Here is a 17,310-nt window from a genome sequence, read left to right on the forward strand (position 1 = left end):
AGAGGCAGTCGTCCAAGCTTCTGGTTGCCCAGTCTAGAGGTACAGCAGCCTTGGGCCAGACCTGGCTGACCCAGAGGAGGGACCTTCACTCCCTCTCATCTTTGGCTCAAAAGGAGGTGAATTTGTAAAGTACTTTATATTTTCTGGCTTATTCAGTAATAGTTAAAACAAGTATTTGCTCTTTCTGCCAGCAGAGACAGAGGTAGGACCAAGGATGCCTGCCCTCTAACCTTCCAAGCCACATCTCATTTAATCACCCTCTGTGATAGATGCCATCACACCTCCTAGTCCAAAATATGTGTTTCTTTCCTTCAATTAAGGAGACAAAACTCACCAGTAGGACTTGGGATAGAGCTGCTGTCTCCAGGCATGGGGGTGGGATGCATGGAGCCATTCAGATTCTTCCCTTATTCACTGACCCTTGGATCAGTGGCACAGATTTACAAGATGGGCTGGCTTTGAGTTAAACCTCTGGCTTTGAACTTGGCCCCATTGGGTTCTAGATATTAATCTAAGCTGCCAGAGACAACACACACAGACGGGCCACATACCCACCGACTCCTCGGCCCATCTGTACCACATGCTAAGTCATGTAGAGCAGCTCTAAGGCCAGCTGGAACTTTCACCAGGGAAACTCAGAGCTCACCCTATCTTGCTGTTCCCTTTCAGTGTACCCAGGTGGAGCCACAGTCTGGCCCCCAACTTACTCCAGGAAGGAACGCTGGGAATACCCCCACTCCGAAGGGACCCCCGGCCCTCTGCCGCCATCGCCTCGCTTCCACCGGAACCCAGCTGTGATGCCGGACCCCACTGGCCTCTACGGGGGCTTCCCCTTCCCACTGGAGATGGAAAACAAGAGAGCACCCCTCCCACCCCGTTACAGCAACCAGAACCTGGAAGATCTGATCCCCCGACAGCCCCCCAGTCCCCGGGAGCACCTGCTGGCCCCCTGTCTCAATGAGTACACAGCTATCAGCTACTACCACTCGCAGTTCCAGCAGGGAGCGGGAGGGCCAGGGCCCTGCCTCGCAGAAGGGGGCTACAAGGGAGTGAGCATGCGCCTCAGCCGGGCCGGGCCCTCTTACGCCGACTGCGAGGTAGGGGGCAGGCATCCCATGGGCCGGGGCCAGCCCCAGGCCCCCCCCAACTATGAGGGCTCTGACATGGTGGAGAGTGATTATGGGAGCTGTGAAGAGGTCATGTTCTAGCTGCCCTCAGACGGAGGCAAGGGGGAGGCCGAGGACTTGGCGCCTTTCCCTGTCTGGCGGGGAGCGAGTTGAGCGTGGTTGGGAAACTGGGGGGAAGCCCCCATACCCAGTCCGGGCTGCCCCATCTTGAAATGTGCTCTTCCAGACCCCCAGCTAGTCCCTGAGGATGGAGGGAAGCTGAGGGTAGAGCTCCAGAAACAGCACCAGGGCCCCCAGCAGAAACGGTGTGCACAGAGCCGTTACCCTGGAAACCCAGGAAAAACTGACTCCTGGGATGGGTAAGAGGCAGTGTGCGTCTCCCTGACAGTCCCCAGGGAGTCAGGGCCTGAACGGGCCTGTCGGGCACATTCTTGGACCTGCCTGTTGCTGCACTCTGCAGGCAAGCACCACATGCCTCACAGGCAAGCACCACACCTGCTGAGAGACAAGGTCCAAGGTCACCGACCCTGCAGAGCAACAGGGTGTCCTCCTAGGGGCTGAGAGGTGAGCAGCAGGGAGCAGCTACCACATGTCACTTGTGCGCCCTGTCTGCCTCGCTGCAGAGTCTGCTCCATGTTAGGCACCCAGCTAGGCATCGGGCATAAGGCAGTGAACTACGGCGACAAGGGTTCCCGAGGAGCATCACTTGGCCTCAGTCTCCCGGAGGTCCCACTCCTCTAATCTAATTCCAAGCACCTTGAGCCTCCTCTTTAAGTCTGACTTAAAGCCTGACTTTCTACCAGCCAGGGCCTGCCAGCATCTGTGCAGCCCTTGAATCGTCTTTGTTAAAGAATTCAGACCTCATGGAACTCTGGGTTCGTCAGCCCAAGTTTCGCAAGCACTTTGGGCCAAAGGCAAGAAGGATATCATTTTTCATTAAAAAAAAAAATTCGTAGGCACTTTTCAACCTTGCTGTCTGGATGAGTTGCCCCAGAGGGATTTTTCTTCCCTAGACACAAGGAAGTCAGAACTCCTATGCAGGGAAGGGTGGAAGCAGGGAGCCGGACATCAGGAGTGTCCTTTCCTGCCTCTCTGTTTCAGAGGCCTGCCAATCCAAGTGTTACCTGCAGCGACTCAACCCTATGCATGGAGGGTCATTGTGGGCACGTGTCTGCACATGTGGGCGCTCATGTATAGTACGTGTGTACACATGTGAAGAATATATGTAGCCAGGAGTGGTAGGGACCAGAGACTTCTGGTGGCCTTGCCACTCCCTTGCCTGGCAATCCCTGTCTCCGGTCCACTGCCTTTTCATGTGTGTTGTTTCTGGAGACAAAAGTCTAAAGGAAGCCACTGTTACCCACAGGGCTGCTGCCTCCAGCAAGAGGGAGCTGTGTGGGTGACAGGGTGTTTGTGTGCATGGTTCACGGCTGGGCGGGCGACTGTGTGCGTGAGTGATGAGATGACTGGTTTCACTGGTCATTTGTGGTTGTTGTTTTTTTTTTTTAACAATAAAATATCTTTTTTACTGTTATTTTCTGTGTCACTTAGGCTGTTTGGTCAGGGGAAGGTCACAAAGGTCTACAGGCCCTTCCAAGCTGAGGTTCGTGGGATTTGGGGGCTGGAAAGGACCCCAGAGGTCATTAAGCACTATGATTCTCAAACCTTGCAAAATGGCTAAAATACAGATCTCTGAGGCCCACACATACAAAATCAGAACCTCTGGGAGAAGGGCCCAGGACACTATTTGGATAAAAGGCCTCTAGTTCTGATACAACTGTGCATAGTTATTGGACAAGTCTGCTAAGCAGCAGGTGAATGAAAGGCCCTGGACAAGACTTCAGGACTGCTGACCACCCCCCGCCCCGGCCAGCACCCTTGGCGACACATCAAACTGGTCAGGGAGAGGGGACAATATCGCAGGTCTTGGGAAGCCAGCCTCCTGATGCCCAGAGTCAGCCTGTGGCGCTGCTGCACAGCTCGCCCCAAAGCCCAGCTGGACATGAGTGTCACCAGGCAACCTGGTCCGTGCGGGCCTTGAGGGTACAACACCAAGACTGGACAGTCCAGTCCCTGCCGACAGGCTCCCAGCGCAGGTGGCCAGAGAAGGCACATCCATGGGAGACACCACAGCAGACCGTGGCTCTGGGGTCCGATGGGCTCAGTTCCAAACCTGCTGTGCCACACACTAATGTGGTCTCAGGCAGGTATGACCGGGCCTCTCACTGTTCAGTAAAATGAAGGGTAAATAATATCCCTAATCTCAGGGATAAGTTCAAAGAGCTTATAGCAGCATAAACAATAACTGGTGACCATTATGCTAGGGAAAAATACTGGGTAATATACAAATAGGATTAACTTATCAGAACTGTGTGGGAAATCACAAATAATCTAGTCCAGTGTCACTCAAATTTCTGTTGCTTTGCTTACCACTTTTATGATTTTTGTCCTGATAGAATAACACCTGTCCTATTATTTACTTAATTTTTTTTAGTGTATTTAGATTTTTAAAAATGTTTTTATTCACCTTAAAAGGATAATATCCATAAAAGAAAAGATCTGAAAATTCGTATTTTTTTGTAGCGCACAGGAAAATACGTAAACATGCTGGTTTTCAAAATGACTGTCTAAGGCCCTCTAAATCATCTCTGGGAAACACGGATCTAGTCCATCTTTGTTCTCAATGTTCCTCACCCTGAGGCCTGCAGAGGAGAAGGGGTTTGTGTGAAGTTCCACAGGTAGAACTTCACAGCAGTGAGACTACATTCAGGTAAGCCAAGATACCTTGGCATCTCCCTAAAATACCACATGCTCTTCTCCTGGATGGGGAGCCTCTCTCCACCCAGCCCACCTCTGTCCCCACCTGTCCCCTCCCTCCCTTTGTCCTCCCGAGCCTGCACCTTCGTGGATCAGCCACTAGAGGGCTCTCTGAGACCAAGAAGCAGAGCCGCAGAAGAGAAGGTTTTCAGGGAAATCCTAGCATCTCAAGGCACTGGATGTCCTGAGTCTGACACAGCGTGACAGTGGCAGGGAAAGGCAGAGACCCAGACCTAGGCCTCCTGACTTGACCCAGGTGAAAACACAGTTCACCATAATCACTCTCACCACCACTACTGGCACTTGCTATATGACAGGTGCTATACAAGCACTTGGCATGCCTTATCTCATTTAATCCTCACCAAAAACCCATCATGTAAGTACTGTCATCTCTGTTTTACAGATGAAGGAACAGGGGGCATCCAGAAATTAAGTGGCTTGTAACTTACAGTAGTGACTCAAAGTGAAGTCACCCAGTTCATGAGTGACAGGGTCAGGATTCAATCCAGGGCTGCCAGACTCCAGAACTATGCCTTACATTTGGGTTCATGAAACCAATTATAAATACAGGATATATGAAGACTGAAGAACAGCAGAAACTAGTCCAAGGATCCAACTGAGTTCAGAGGCTAAGAACGTCACTATAATTCTAAGTGATGTTAACAGCTGGAATGTCTGCTCAACCCCAGGGCTCAACTCCAGACCACCCTTGTAATCCTCCTGCATCCAGTTCTGAGGCTGGGCCTTAAGAGCAACACGGTAACCTTGGGCATTGCTAGAGGAGGGCAGCTAGGAAGGGGGCGGGGCTGGGGGGGGCGGCGAGGACTCACAACCATGTCCCACCAGGAAGGGCAGCTGTAATCCACCAGGGGCACCTGTAATCCACCAGGACCAATGGCAAGGGAATTGTGAGACAGCTCCTTGGATGGACAGCCTGCACTGCTGTCCAGGCTGTCCTTGAGAAACATGGAGTTTCTCAGGGCCTTATGGAGAAGGTAGATACATCTTCCAGGAATCAGAGCAGTGCTCTGGAGGGACACACATCAGGTCTTGGGGGGAGAGCCTCAAAAAGTGAGTATCTGGGGATAGAAGAAGGGCAGACAGAGCCAAACCACTCTCATGTGGACTGAACATTATGGAGATTCTATGAGATAGAGGGGGGAAAAAGATACAGTATGTAAAGTTTTGAGATATGGAGTGACTTGCCCAGGGTTCACGATGGTTCTGTAGAGAACAGCTACCCCATCCTCCTGGTGCCACACCATGAATGGGTGAAACGCCTGCCTGCGAAGACACCGGGCCCAGGTGCAGAACAACAGCCCGTGCTGCAGCATCTGAGGACAGGCTTTGGGAGTTCTCGGTGACTCTGCCAGCTCCACCCTGAGGAGAGGCACAGGCTGTGGCACCAAAAGAAGAGCAGGATCATTCTCAAGGACAGGGCTGGGGAATGACAAGCCTTTAGAATTTTCTCATGATTCCTCAACAGACCTACAAGGTCCAACCAAGGAAAGTGCTTGGTTAGATCGATAGGAAACTCAAAATAAATAGAGTGATGTCAACTCTTCACAGCCCGGGACACCATTCTCTCCTGAAGGAGACGACACTGAATTTAGTAACCAGCTAATTCCAGATACACGATTAGCCCCACAGACTGGCACTCAGCCTGATCCAATCAACACCACAATCAACTCATGATCTGGGGAAGTGGCCAAGTAGTCACGTCTCTCTAGCATCAGTAGCGAGGAGGTTAACCAGAGAAGCAGTGTTACAGCATCACTGAGAAGGAAGCCATAAATTCTGACAGAAGAGGCCAGGGAAGGTTCTAGAGAGCAGCAGCCACTGGAGCGGGGTCTTAAAGTTGAGCTTCAAATTGAGCACAGGGAGAAGGGCCAGCTGGGCTAAGAAAACAGCCAAAAGGAAGGCCTGAAGGTTTTCAGTATTTCAGCTGGGTAGATCTGATGGGTGGGAGTGGAGGGACTGTGGAGCACAGGGCGGGGAAAGCATCCTGGGGTCAGAATGTGGGAGGAGCTAGGTGCCCAGACCAGGGCCTAGAGATGTATACTGTGTCCACCCACGGATGTGAGGGGAGGAGTGACAGAATCAGGTAGCAGGGAAGTGAATTCTATGGGCAAAGACATGAGGTCTGGAGTCAGACAGACCTGCGTCCACCATTTAGAAAATGTGTGATCTTGGGGACTTCCCTGGAGGTTCAGTGGTTAGGACTCCGCACTTCCACTGCAGGGAGCATGGGTTCAATCCCTGGACAGGGAACTGAGATCCCACGTGTCGTGTGGTGTGGCCAATTATAATAATAATAATAATAATAATAGAAAATGTGTTATCTTGGGCAAGTCATTTAACCTTTTATGCCTCAGTCTGAAAAGTGGGGATATTACCAGCACCTTCCTTCACTGGATCTGAGCACCGAAGAAAATAATATAGGTAAAGTGATTAGCACGGCTGGCACAGTAAATGTTTAGAAGATGTTAGATATTTTATCACTGCTATTAAAGAGGCAGATCTTTTCGCAGTATCCATGACCACACACCTTTGTTCCATAGCCAAGACAAAAAGACATCCCCCCAGCTTGGGGTAGTTAGGGGCTAAGTGTATTAAGGCAGTGGTTCTTGATGGAGAGGGTGGTGATTTCCAAACATACCCCTGCCCCAACACACACACACACACACACGGACCTTTGACAATGTCTAGAGACACTTTGGGTTGTCATAACTGGCAGGGTGCAAGTGGCATCTAGTGGGTAGACTAGGGATGCTGCTAATCACCCTACAGTGCACAAGACAGTCCCCACAGCATAGAATGATCCAGCCCAAAATGAACATAATATCAAGGCTGAGAAACTCTGTCCTAAGGAAACATATGTAGCCTTTAGGTAACACAGTAGCAGCTGGGAACCTGGCCTGAGGCAAAAGTACACGTAGGCCAAGAATTGCCGTTATGGCATATGGTTTGTTCATTTATAAAAAGGCACCATTCTGGATCCTAGATATGTCAGAGTAAATATCAGGGTGAGTAAAAAAACAAAAAACAATCCATATATATATTATATATAATATATATATAATATAAATATTCCATGACCAAGTGGGATTTATTCTAGGTAAGCTAGGCTGGTTCAATATTCAAAGATGAATCCATTTAATCTACCATATTGACCAGTGGAAACAGAAAAAATTTAAGATTATAGCAATTGATGCAGAAAAAGCATTCAACAAAATTAAGCCATTCAATGTTTTCAAGAAAAATCTCTCAGTACAGGAACAGAGAGGAACTTCTATAAAAATCTTACAGTTGGCATCATATTGAAAGGTGAAAGACTGAAGGCTTTCCCTGTAAGATCAGGGACAAGGCTAGGATGTTACTGGAACCACTCTTTTTAAACATAGTACTGAAAGTTCTAGCCTGTGCAATAAGACCAAAAAAAAAAAGTATACAGATCAGAAAAGAAGTATAACTACTTCTGTTTGTAGACAACATGTGCTATCTACACAGAAAATCCCAAGAATTTTAACCAAAAACTCACAGAACTACAAAGTGAGTGCAGAAAGGTCATAAGACAGGTTTAACATTCAAAAATAAATTTCATTTCTATATACTACCAATGAACATGTGGAAACTGAAATTAAAAACACATTACCATTTACAATTGCTCCAAAGAAAATTAAATACTTAGGTATAAATCTAACAAAACATTTATAAGATCTGATAAATGGCTAAAATAAAAAATAACATCACCAAATGCTGGCAAGAATGCAAAGAAACTGGATCATTCACACATTGCTGACAGAAAGGTAAAATGGTACAGCCACTCTGGAAAATGGTGTGCAAAATACTTTTAAAACTAAAAACAGGCTTGCCATACAACCCAGCAATTGTACTGACAAAACATCCCAGAGAAATAAAAACTTATCATCATAAAGAAACTTGTACATGAGTATTCACAGCAGCTTTATTTGTAATAGCCAGACCTGGAAGCTATGCAAATTTCCTTCAATGGGTAATTGGATAAACAAACTGTGGTACATCCATACCATGGAATACTACTCAGCAATGAAAAGAAATGAACGCTTCAAACATGCACCAACATGAATGATCCTCAAGGAAATTACACTGAGTGAAAGAAGCCAAACTCAAAAGGACACATAGAGCATAATTACATTTATAGAACATTCATGAAGTAACAATGACAGAGATGAAGAACAAACAGATTAGTGGTTGCCAGGGGTTAGGGGATGTTGGGAAGGTGCAGGGCATGGATGTGTCTGTAAAGTGGTAGCATGAAGGAGTCTTGCGGCGATGGTACAGTTAAGCATCTTGATTGTGGTAGAAGAAGCCACACATGATAAAACTGCTGAGCTACACACACAAACACACATACACGTACATGCACACACTCAAACAAGTGTGTGTATAACTGGAGAAAGAAGAATGAGCTCTATGGATTGTGCCAATGTCAGTTTCCTGGGTTTGATAATGTACTATAGTTATGCAAGCTGTCAACACTGGAAGAGACTGGGTGAAAGGTGCACTGGATCTCCCTATTTCTCTGCACCTTCCTGTGAATCTATACTTCAAAATAAAAAGCTTAATTTTTTTAAAAACCAAATTTTAAAGGAGGAAAATTATTTGAATGAATACCTTACTAAAGAAGATAGATCAGGGGACCACAGAACCAAGGAATCAGGGAACTTGGGAACTAAGAAAACAAGGAAAATGGTCAACGTGATGAAGAGGAAGGTGAAGGAGGAGGAGACAAGGTGATCAAGATGCTGCTTACATCCAGTAACAAAACCAAGAAACAGAAAACAGCCTTGTGCTTGCTGCTGGGGAATGAAATACTGATGTATACTACAACATGGACCTTGACAACACTATGCAAAATGAAAAAAGCCAGAAAAAAAGGTCACACATTGTATGGTTCCATTTATATGAAATATCCAGAATAGGCAAATCCATAGAGACAGAAATCAGATTAGTAGTTGCCAGGGGTTAGGAGGAGGGGGTGTATTAATCATGTTTTCTGTTTTCTGTATTTTATGATGCTTTGACATCTTGGGGCCTTGTGGACCCAGAGGGGGATTGCCCCTCCCAGAGTCAGCTAACTCCTGGAGAAAGCTAACAGCTTGCCCGAGGACATCCCTTTGAAATGCAAATCAATCAGTCTTGAGTGCAAACCCTAACCCAACTCATTTAATCAGTCTGGAACGCAGTCTCTGCCCTCAGTCACCCCAGGACCAGTTATGGACAACAAGGGACCACCTCTACAGCCCAGGCTGCTCAAAGTGTTTACCTATCTAACCCCAAGTCTGCTCAGCTTGCTAACCCTGCCCTGCCTTGCCTTTCCCACAAAAACCTCAATAAAGGCTCTTGCCCACATTTCCCCCTCTCTTCTTCTGCCTCCGGATCACCCCTGGCACTTCCCCATGTGGCTCTGCCTCCTGTTTCTATGGACCTGTGAGTATAAAAACTTCATCCTTCGTGACAGTCATAACTGTTTCTGTGTGCCTTACCCTACCTAATTAAAACAAATCCCAGGTACATTTTAAAACAGGGGGGAATAGGAAGTGTTTCATGTGTATATGGTTGTCATTTGGGGTGCTAAAAATATTCTGTAATTAGCTAGTGGTAATGGCTACACAGCATTGTGAACGAGCTAATTGTCTCTAGCGGTAAATTTTATTCTGTATTTCTGTACTTTGCATTTCTACATAGACAATCATGTTGTCTATGAATAAAAGGTTTTCTTTCCAAAAAAAGGCCAATGGTAAATAAGCCCAGGAAAAGATGCACAGCATCAGTAGTCATTAGGCAAATGCAAATTAAAATCACGAGGTACTACTTACTACATATCCATTAAGATGGGTAAAATTTTAAAAACCACAGTATGAAGAAGTATTGGTGAGGATATGGAGCAAATGGAACTTTCACAAACTGTTGGCAACAATCCAAAATGGTATATCTACTTTGGAAAACAATTTTCCAGTATCTTATAGAGTTAGTATACACTTACCCATACGACCTCACAATTCTACTCCAAGGTATTTACCAAAGAGTAATAAATACATATGTCCACACAAATATCTGTACATGAATATTTATAGCAGCTTTATTCATAACACCCCAAAGTGGAAGCAACCCAAATGTCCAACGACTGGTAAATAAGTAAACTATGGTTCAGCCACACAACAGAATATTATTCCACAATAAAAACAAACTCCTGATACATGTCACAACAGAGGTGAATATAAAAAGCATTATGCAAAGTGAAAGAAGTCAGACAGAAAGGACCATACTTAACATTTCATTTATATGACATTCTAGAAAAGGCAAAACTACAGTCAGTCAGTTCCGTTGTTTCCAAGGGCCGAGTAGCATGGGGATTGGATTGCAGAGGGGCACAAGTGACCTTTGGGTGGGAAAGGAAACATTCTGATCTTCATTGAAATGGTGGTCGGCTGACTGCATGCATTTGCCCAAACTCATCAAATTGTGCACTTAAAACACAGGTGACTTTGGGGGCTTCCCTGTTGGGGGCTTCCCTGGTGGCGCAGTGGTTGAGAATCTGCCTGCTAATGCAGGGGATACGGGTTCGAGCCCTGGTCTGGGAGGATCCCACATGCCGTGGAGCAACTGAGCCCGTGAGCCGCAACTGCTGAGCCGCAACTACTGAGCCTGCGTGTCTGGAGCCTATGCTCCGCAACAAGAAAGGCCGCGATAGTGAGAGGCCTGCGCACTGCAATGAAGAGTGACCCCCGCTTGCCACAACTGGAGAAAACCCTCACACAGAAAGACCCAACACAGCCAAAATAAATAAATAAATTAATAAAACTCCTACCCCCAACATCTTCTTTTAAAAAAAAAAAAACAAAAAACAGGTGACTTAGGTAAATTATACCCCAATTTTTTAAAAAAGAGGTGTGGGAGACCAAAGGCCAAGGGTCTAGTAAAGGGTACCAGTTGAAGACACACAGTTTCTTGGCACATGTCTGCAATGGGCTGGGTCTGAGGAAGCCAGCCTACTTGGCAAAATGCCCTAGCTAGACTTACGACCCAAATCCAGTCTCTGTCACTTAATTTATGTCTGTGCAAGTGCAGTGGGCTTACCTTGAGGGCCTTGGTTACCTGGAAGGGGGGATTATGGTATTATGTACAGACATGAGCAGGAATAAAAACATGAAGAGGTGAACAGTCTAAGAAGGGTTGAATGCTCTGCCCAAAGCCAGTGAGCAAGACAAGATTATAATGAATGCACATCCAAAAAAAAAGAAAAAAAACAAGTAAACCTGCTTTTCTCTAAGTCTTGGTTTTCTTCAATTCAGCTATGTTTTATAAAATGTTTCAGAAGCCCTTCATGCCAGGTACTTTATAACATTCTCTCTAACCCTCTCAATAGTCCCTAAGGGTGGCCCTCCCTGCTGAGGCTGCAACAAAGAGGGCAAGGCAGCCACTGCCTTGGGAAGGGCTTGGGTTCTCCAACCACAGGGCTCGCATATGTATCCCAACTCTGCCCCTTGCTGGCTGGTGTCCTGGAACAGTCACTGAATGCCTTTGACCCTCCCCCCCCATCCACCCACCGCCAGTTCCAGTAATTAACACTGATCATAGAAAACAGTCATCATACTTTCCCCACCTTCCTCTGTCAGTAAAGTTTTACACCTCAACAGTGTTCCTTGAGGGCTCTGCTTTTAGACAAGTCTAATCTAGTCAGCCAATGAAGATCAGTATTCAAATCGTCTCAGGGGCAGCATGGATGGCCTTGTTTTTCCTCTTAAATGTGACAAAAAGGGAGTCATTTCTTGCATGTCCTGAAATCTATCTTGTCACTTCAAGAAAGGTAGGTGTTACCTCTTGTATCAGTCAGGTTCTTCAGAGAAACAGAAACAGTAAGATGGAGATATTCATACTTACATATATACAGGAGGTGGTGGGGGAGAGAGAGGGGGGGAAAGAGAGAGAGAGACACAGACAGGCAGACAGACATATCAAGGACTTCAGTGATTGTGCAGGCTGGCAAGTTCAGAATTTACAGGGCCAGCTAGCAGCTGGAAACTCTAGGGCAGGAGTCGATGCTGCAGTCTTGAGGCAGAATTTCTTCTTTCTGTGAAACCTCAGTTTTGCTCTTAAGGCCCTTTAGCTGATTGGACAAAGCCCACCCACATTTTGAGGATAATCTTTTTATTTAAATGCAACTGACTGTGGACATTAACCACATCTACAAAACATCTTCACGGCAACACCTAGGTTAGTGTTTGACTGAATAACTGGGTTATTCAATACAATCGCCCAACCATCTCGACACTTAAAACTGACCATCACACCTGTCCTGGGTGGTCATCTGACACACACACAAAGGGGGCTGAAGTGGGAGAGTGGCAGGGACAAATATACACTACCAAATGTAAATTAGATAGCTAGTGGGAAGCAGCCGCATAGCACAGGGAGATCAGCTCTGTGCTTTGTGACCACCTAGAGGGGTGGGATAGGGAGGGTAGGAGAGAGGGTGACGCAAGAGGGAAGAGATATGGGAACATATGTATATGTATAACTGATTCACTTTGTTGTAAAGCAGAAACTAACACACTATTGTAAAACAGTTATACTCCAATAAAGATGTTTAAAAAAAAAAAAAAGGGGGGGGGCCTGAGAATTCCTACTCAAGTTTTTGAGAGAAGCAGGAGCACACTTAGGAAGGGCAGGATTTTCTAACAGAAAAATAATTACCGCCCTTTCTCGGGGACTCTCCATCCACAGATGGTTCTGCTGTTCCCACTACACCCCTGGATGAGCTCTGTGACATAAACCAGGAACATTTTGACATAAGATCTAGTAAAGGGATCTGAGTGACCAAAAAAAAAGTGAAAACAAGGACACAGACTGCAATCTCTCAAAAATCAAAAATAAAATTCATTTATTAAGGAAAAGTTTAACACATGATCTGTGTGCAGAACCCAAAATAAGATCTTCCATGAGCTCCAGCATGATCCACATCTCTATACATACCATGAGGGAAACAACACATCCAATGCAGGCACATAACATACACAGGACTGTCTTGTTATCAAGACCTGCTGGACGGTAGTTTTTCATATTCCTCTTATTCACACATCCACTGACATGTTCTACAACAGAGCCACATAATTTTATTGTTCAGTAAAACAAAATCACTTCTACAGCACCACCTTGATTGAAACAAAAGAACACGGCTGATAACAGGCACCCTCACCCTCACTCCCCACTGCAACTCTGGCAACCTCAGATCAGCACCATTTATGTCTCCTGGCCAGGAAAGGACCCAGTGGTACAAGGACAGGGAAGATATGCCACAGGCAGATGCTGTGAGAGCAAACAGCTTTGCAACCAGCACGACTGTCTAAAAGTATTGACCGTGATTTCAAAGACAAACCACTCTCCTTTCCCCTTGGAGATGTGTAATGTACTTTGGAAAATTTATTTCTAAGGCAGACTTTGAGTCAACTCCTGTACACCAAGTCATGCCACCTGCATTTTTTATTTCCACTGTGATAAAGCAGCTTTGTGTTCTGACCAGGGCCGATGCCAGGTCTCGCCTTAACATCCAATCGGCCATGAAATAAACTGATACAGACCCCCTTGTGGTGAATAGTGAATAGAGGGAGCTGTAAACAGACATAAATTGAGATTCTGCACTTCCAAAAAGCATGAGGTGAACGTGTAGTATTAAACAGAGATGATGTTCTACAATTTAGGAAGGGAGAAATTTTAGGAAAAAGAGAGACAGGAGAACCGGGAGGGGGGAAAAGATTTTCCTAATGTACCTGTTTGCCTGGGGGTAGAGGTTGAATGGTGAGCATCAGCCCGTGAATTTGGCTGGAGAGGTGAGTGACAGAGAAGGAGGGTGTAAGCGGCAGGTTCTAGGCTAAGACATGCCACACAGTCACATACCTCTGGCCAGGATCTGTGCAGATGAAGGGCTCCTAGCAGCTGGACAACAGCACAACATAAATATAAATAATGCCACTTGTGAATGGTACAACTTCTAGGATAGTGGCATTTGCAGGACAGAACAAGGGGCTCTGAGAAGCTACCTCTGGGCTGATGGAATCTGGGGTTGCCCTGGGGAGACTGGAGAAGGACACAGAGCCAAATAGCACTGGGCCAGAAAGCCCCACGGTTTGGTTTGGTCTGGCAGATGTGGCCTCACACTCCTGAAAGCCTTTGCTCTGTTGCTCCCTGATCAGTGTCTTACTGATGCTGGAGCTTTCTCACCAGAGACTAAAGCAGGGCCCAGGAAGAGGCTGGGCAGCTGGTTCCTAAGAGCACTGGGAGGAAAGCAGGGAGGGCTCCCTGACTGAGAAGCCCCGTGGGCAGCAGAGGAGTAAGCTTCCCTGAGCTGGCCCCGCGGGCTGCTTCCAGAAGAGGAAGGGCTTCCTACACTACGACCTCTGGCCGACCCTTCACTCGACAACTCATTGCTGTGCAACTGCACTAGCGGGAAGGTCCCCATGGGGTCCGCCTTGCCTAGGTCTCCTGAAGCAGCCATGCAATTAGGCTGTCAAAGCAGCAAAAGTGCAGGAAAGCAACTGAACAGGACGAAGGCTGGGCCAAACTAGCTTCCCGAAGCCCCAAGGCTAGAGCTGTCTCTCCTATGCACAACCTTCCCTGAGCAGGTGCCCTGAAGCAAGAGACCTGGGGCCAGAGGACCTCAGTATTGTGTCATCCAGTCCTCAGGACCCAGCGTCACACTCCGGGCCTTAAGACCCACCTGGAGAGGACTGCCTCTAGCAGTGCCCAGAGCCTCTGCCGTGGAAGCTGTGGGTGGGATACACATATGACCCCCTTCTAGTGGCCTGCACCTTCTCACTGAAAACAACTCTCAGGACCACTCTGGAAAGACTGCTGGAACCAGGGCTTGCAAAGAAGAGCTGACAGTTCTTGAAGTTACACTTTGCGACTAGAAGTTACTTAGAAAGCCGGAGGGCAGGGAAAGCCTTCAGAGGGCAGGGCTGCTGCCACCTCCAGCTAGAACCCTGGTCATGTAAGCACCTGTGAGTGACCACCAAAGAGCAGAAAGGATGGAGGAAAGTGTCATTTTCCTAAGGGAGACCAAATCACCACTGACTGCATCTTCCTAAGTGAATAAATTATTAGGTAGGTCAGAAGTCACTGCAATGAGAGAATCTGGCTTTGAAACAGAAGAGAAAGAAAAAGCTGGGGCTGTGAGGGCGAGTCACAGCCCCTAGGAGCTTTGGTGAAATACAAAAACAAAACCCCTGATAAAGTGGTGCTGTTCTCCCACTTTCAGGTAAGAGCCTGCTAGCAGGGGTGGAGGACAGCAGAACCCTGTTATATATGCAGGGCAGTGTGCATACACATACACACACACACACACACACACACACACACACACACACATAGAGCTCAAGAGATGGAGAGTCAATGAACACCCTTCTGCAATACTTCTCACACCTAAAGGGAAGATGGGGCAGCCGAAAGCAAGGCAAGGGACCTTCCCCTGCCTTCTTGGCAGTTTGTTCCCAAACCTGAAGGCCGACCTTGAGGTGAGTCAGCCCTGAGGCTGTTTCTTATCTGATACCCAGGGAGGCATGCGGGTTGGGGGGGGGGATGACAACAGACAAGGGCAGATTAGTGTTCCACATGGTTCCTTTAGAAGTCCAGGTCCTGGGGGCAGCTTGGGGCGGGGCACTGTTTCTGCCCATCCTCCTCATCCTCCGGGGGATTGTAAACAACTGAGCGTAGTGTCGACCAGCTGCCGCAAACTCTAGGAACTGAATTTCAAACGCTCGTCTTCTTGTCCATGGCAAGAGTCTGGGTGTCTTCCTGGATGCTGCCGTGCTGCTTGTCTGTCAGGGGCTGAAGCTGGGAAACAGGCCTGAATGCACAAAGCAGCCATTTTCTAAGCCTCCTATGGAGAGAAACACACCCCACGTGGCCATCCTTCCCCTTGGCCTTGTGCACCGGCAAACACCTCCTGAGTCCTTCATGTCTTCTCAGTAGGAAATCTGGCTGGTCAACAGGAGGCAAAGTCCATGGTGTCCCACAAAGGTCCACACTCTGATGATCCTGATGAAAATCTCTGGGGTCCTTGGCCAAGGGTGCTGAGGGTCTAAGCAGACATCTCCTGCACTAAGCTTCTTCTCAGCGGGAGAAGCTGAATAAGAGTTTACTGAAGAAGGAACGATTCACAATAGTCCCAGATCCAGAGACGGAGTCTAAAAACAAAGGCTGATTTTAAATAAAATATAAATATTTTGAATTTTGGCAGCACTTGATACCTTCCAGGAGTTCAAGCAACTAAGATAATAACAGTATCGTGATCCACACGAGGAAACTGGAGAAGAGGAGGTGTCGCCGAGGATGACAGCACACCAGAGACAGTGAAGGCTAAAAACTCCAGCTTTGGGCTGCTCGTTTTAAACTACTAGGTAGGCTCCACTACGAGGTGGAGACTTGAACAGGTAGGAGAATATTGAGGTAAAATATTTGGGAGAGAGATAAGAGATGGGCCCGGCAAAGGCATAAAGAAGGGCACTCCCACTGACTTCATCTAGGCCTGGCCCGGGCGAGGAGAAAACATGAGGTGAGAGACACTAAAATTTTTAAATAAAGTGAGCTGTGCAACAGGAATAATTTGGATGAAGTGGGTCAGAAGGAGAAGGGCAGGCAGTAAGAGAGGAGGCGTGATCAGGGAAAAGAGTTGAAAAGTTCTGGGTTAAAATAAGTACAAATGAACAGAGATGGCACTGCCCCGAGAGGTACCTCCCACATATCTGCTGCCCACCCTCTACCCTGCCCTCATCCCTACCTGGCTCAGGGAACCCAGGTGCCAGGTAAGGGTACATGGATGGCAACCTTGCCTTTCCCCAGAGCCTGGACCCTACCTGAGGCTCTGGGGCCAGGTGCGGGGGAACATACAGGGCAGAGTGGGCCGGTGCAGGGAACGCACCCAGCCCGCTATACAAAGGCACTGGTGGAGTTGACGAAGATGGGAGCGCTGCTGGGCTGGATCAGCTCGTAGAGGGTCACACACGTCCCCACCACAAAGCCCACAAAGCCCAGGAGGCTGATCAGGGCGTCCTTGACGATGGTGACGGGGCTCATGCCCTCTGAGTAGTAGGTGGCAATCTCCAGGAGGGGCGGGATGATGAGGGCCAGGGCACTGCTGCTCACGGAGCCCACCAGAGAGATGACCAGGTCCAGGCGGGGGATGAGGATGGCCAAGACGCCTGTGGGAGAGAGGACACGCCTGTTGATGACTGCCCAGAGCTGAGAGGGATCGCCTCACTGTTCAGCAAATTTAGCGAGTGTTCTTCTCATAGTATGGAGAGCTCCAAGGAAGCTGAGACATTGT

General features: G+C 47.6%; 2 protein-coding genes across 10 annotated transcripts in view; one reads left to right on the forward strand and one right to left on the reverse strand.

Moving 5' to 3' along the window:
* FAT2 (FAT atypical cadherin 2) overlaps positions 1–2,627 on the forward strand; it is an 89,218-nt gene extending 86,591 nt beyond the window's left edge. Inside the window, exon 24 of the mRNA XM_059062466.2 lies at positions 670–2,627. Within this exon, the coding sequence (XP_058918449.1) occupies positions 670–1,208 (539 nt within the window). The 3' untranslated portion in view covers positions 1,209–2,627. The remainder of the gene's footprint in view (positions 1–669) is intronic.
* Positions 1–17,310, reverse strand: part of SLC36A1 (solute carrier family 36 member 1) — a 302,007-nt gene that overhangs the window by 231,690 nt on the left and 53,007 nt on the right. For 2 of the 9 annotated variants that reach the window (XM_067032035.1, XM_059062468.2), the window contains one exon: positions 12,847–17,185. The exons of the other annotated variants lie outside the window; for them this stretch is intronic. In XM_067032035.1, coding sequence (XP_066888136.1) covers positions 16,914–17,185 — 272 coding nt within the window. In that variant the 3' untranslated portion in view covers positions 12,847–16,913. Of the gene's footprint in view, positions 1–12,846; positions 17,186–17,310 lie in introns of those variants that run through there. 9 annotated transcript variants of the gene reach the window in all.

Source organism: Kogia breviceps, chromosome 4 (assembly GCF_026419965.1).
Source record: "Kogia breviceps isolate mKogBre1 chromosome 4, mKogBre1 haplotype 1, whole genome shotgun sequence".
Lineage (NCBI taxonomy): Eukaryota > Metazoa > Chordata > Mammalia > Artiodactyla > Physeteridae > Kogia > Kogia breviceps.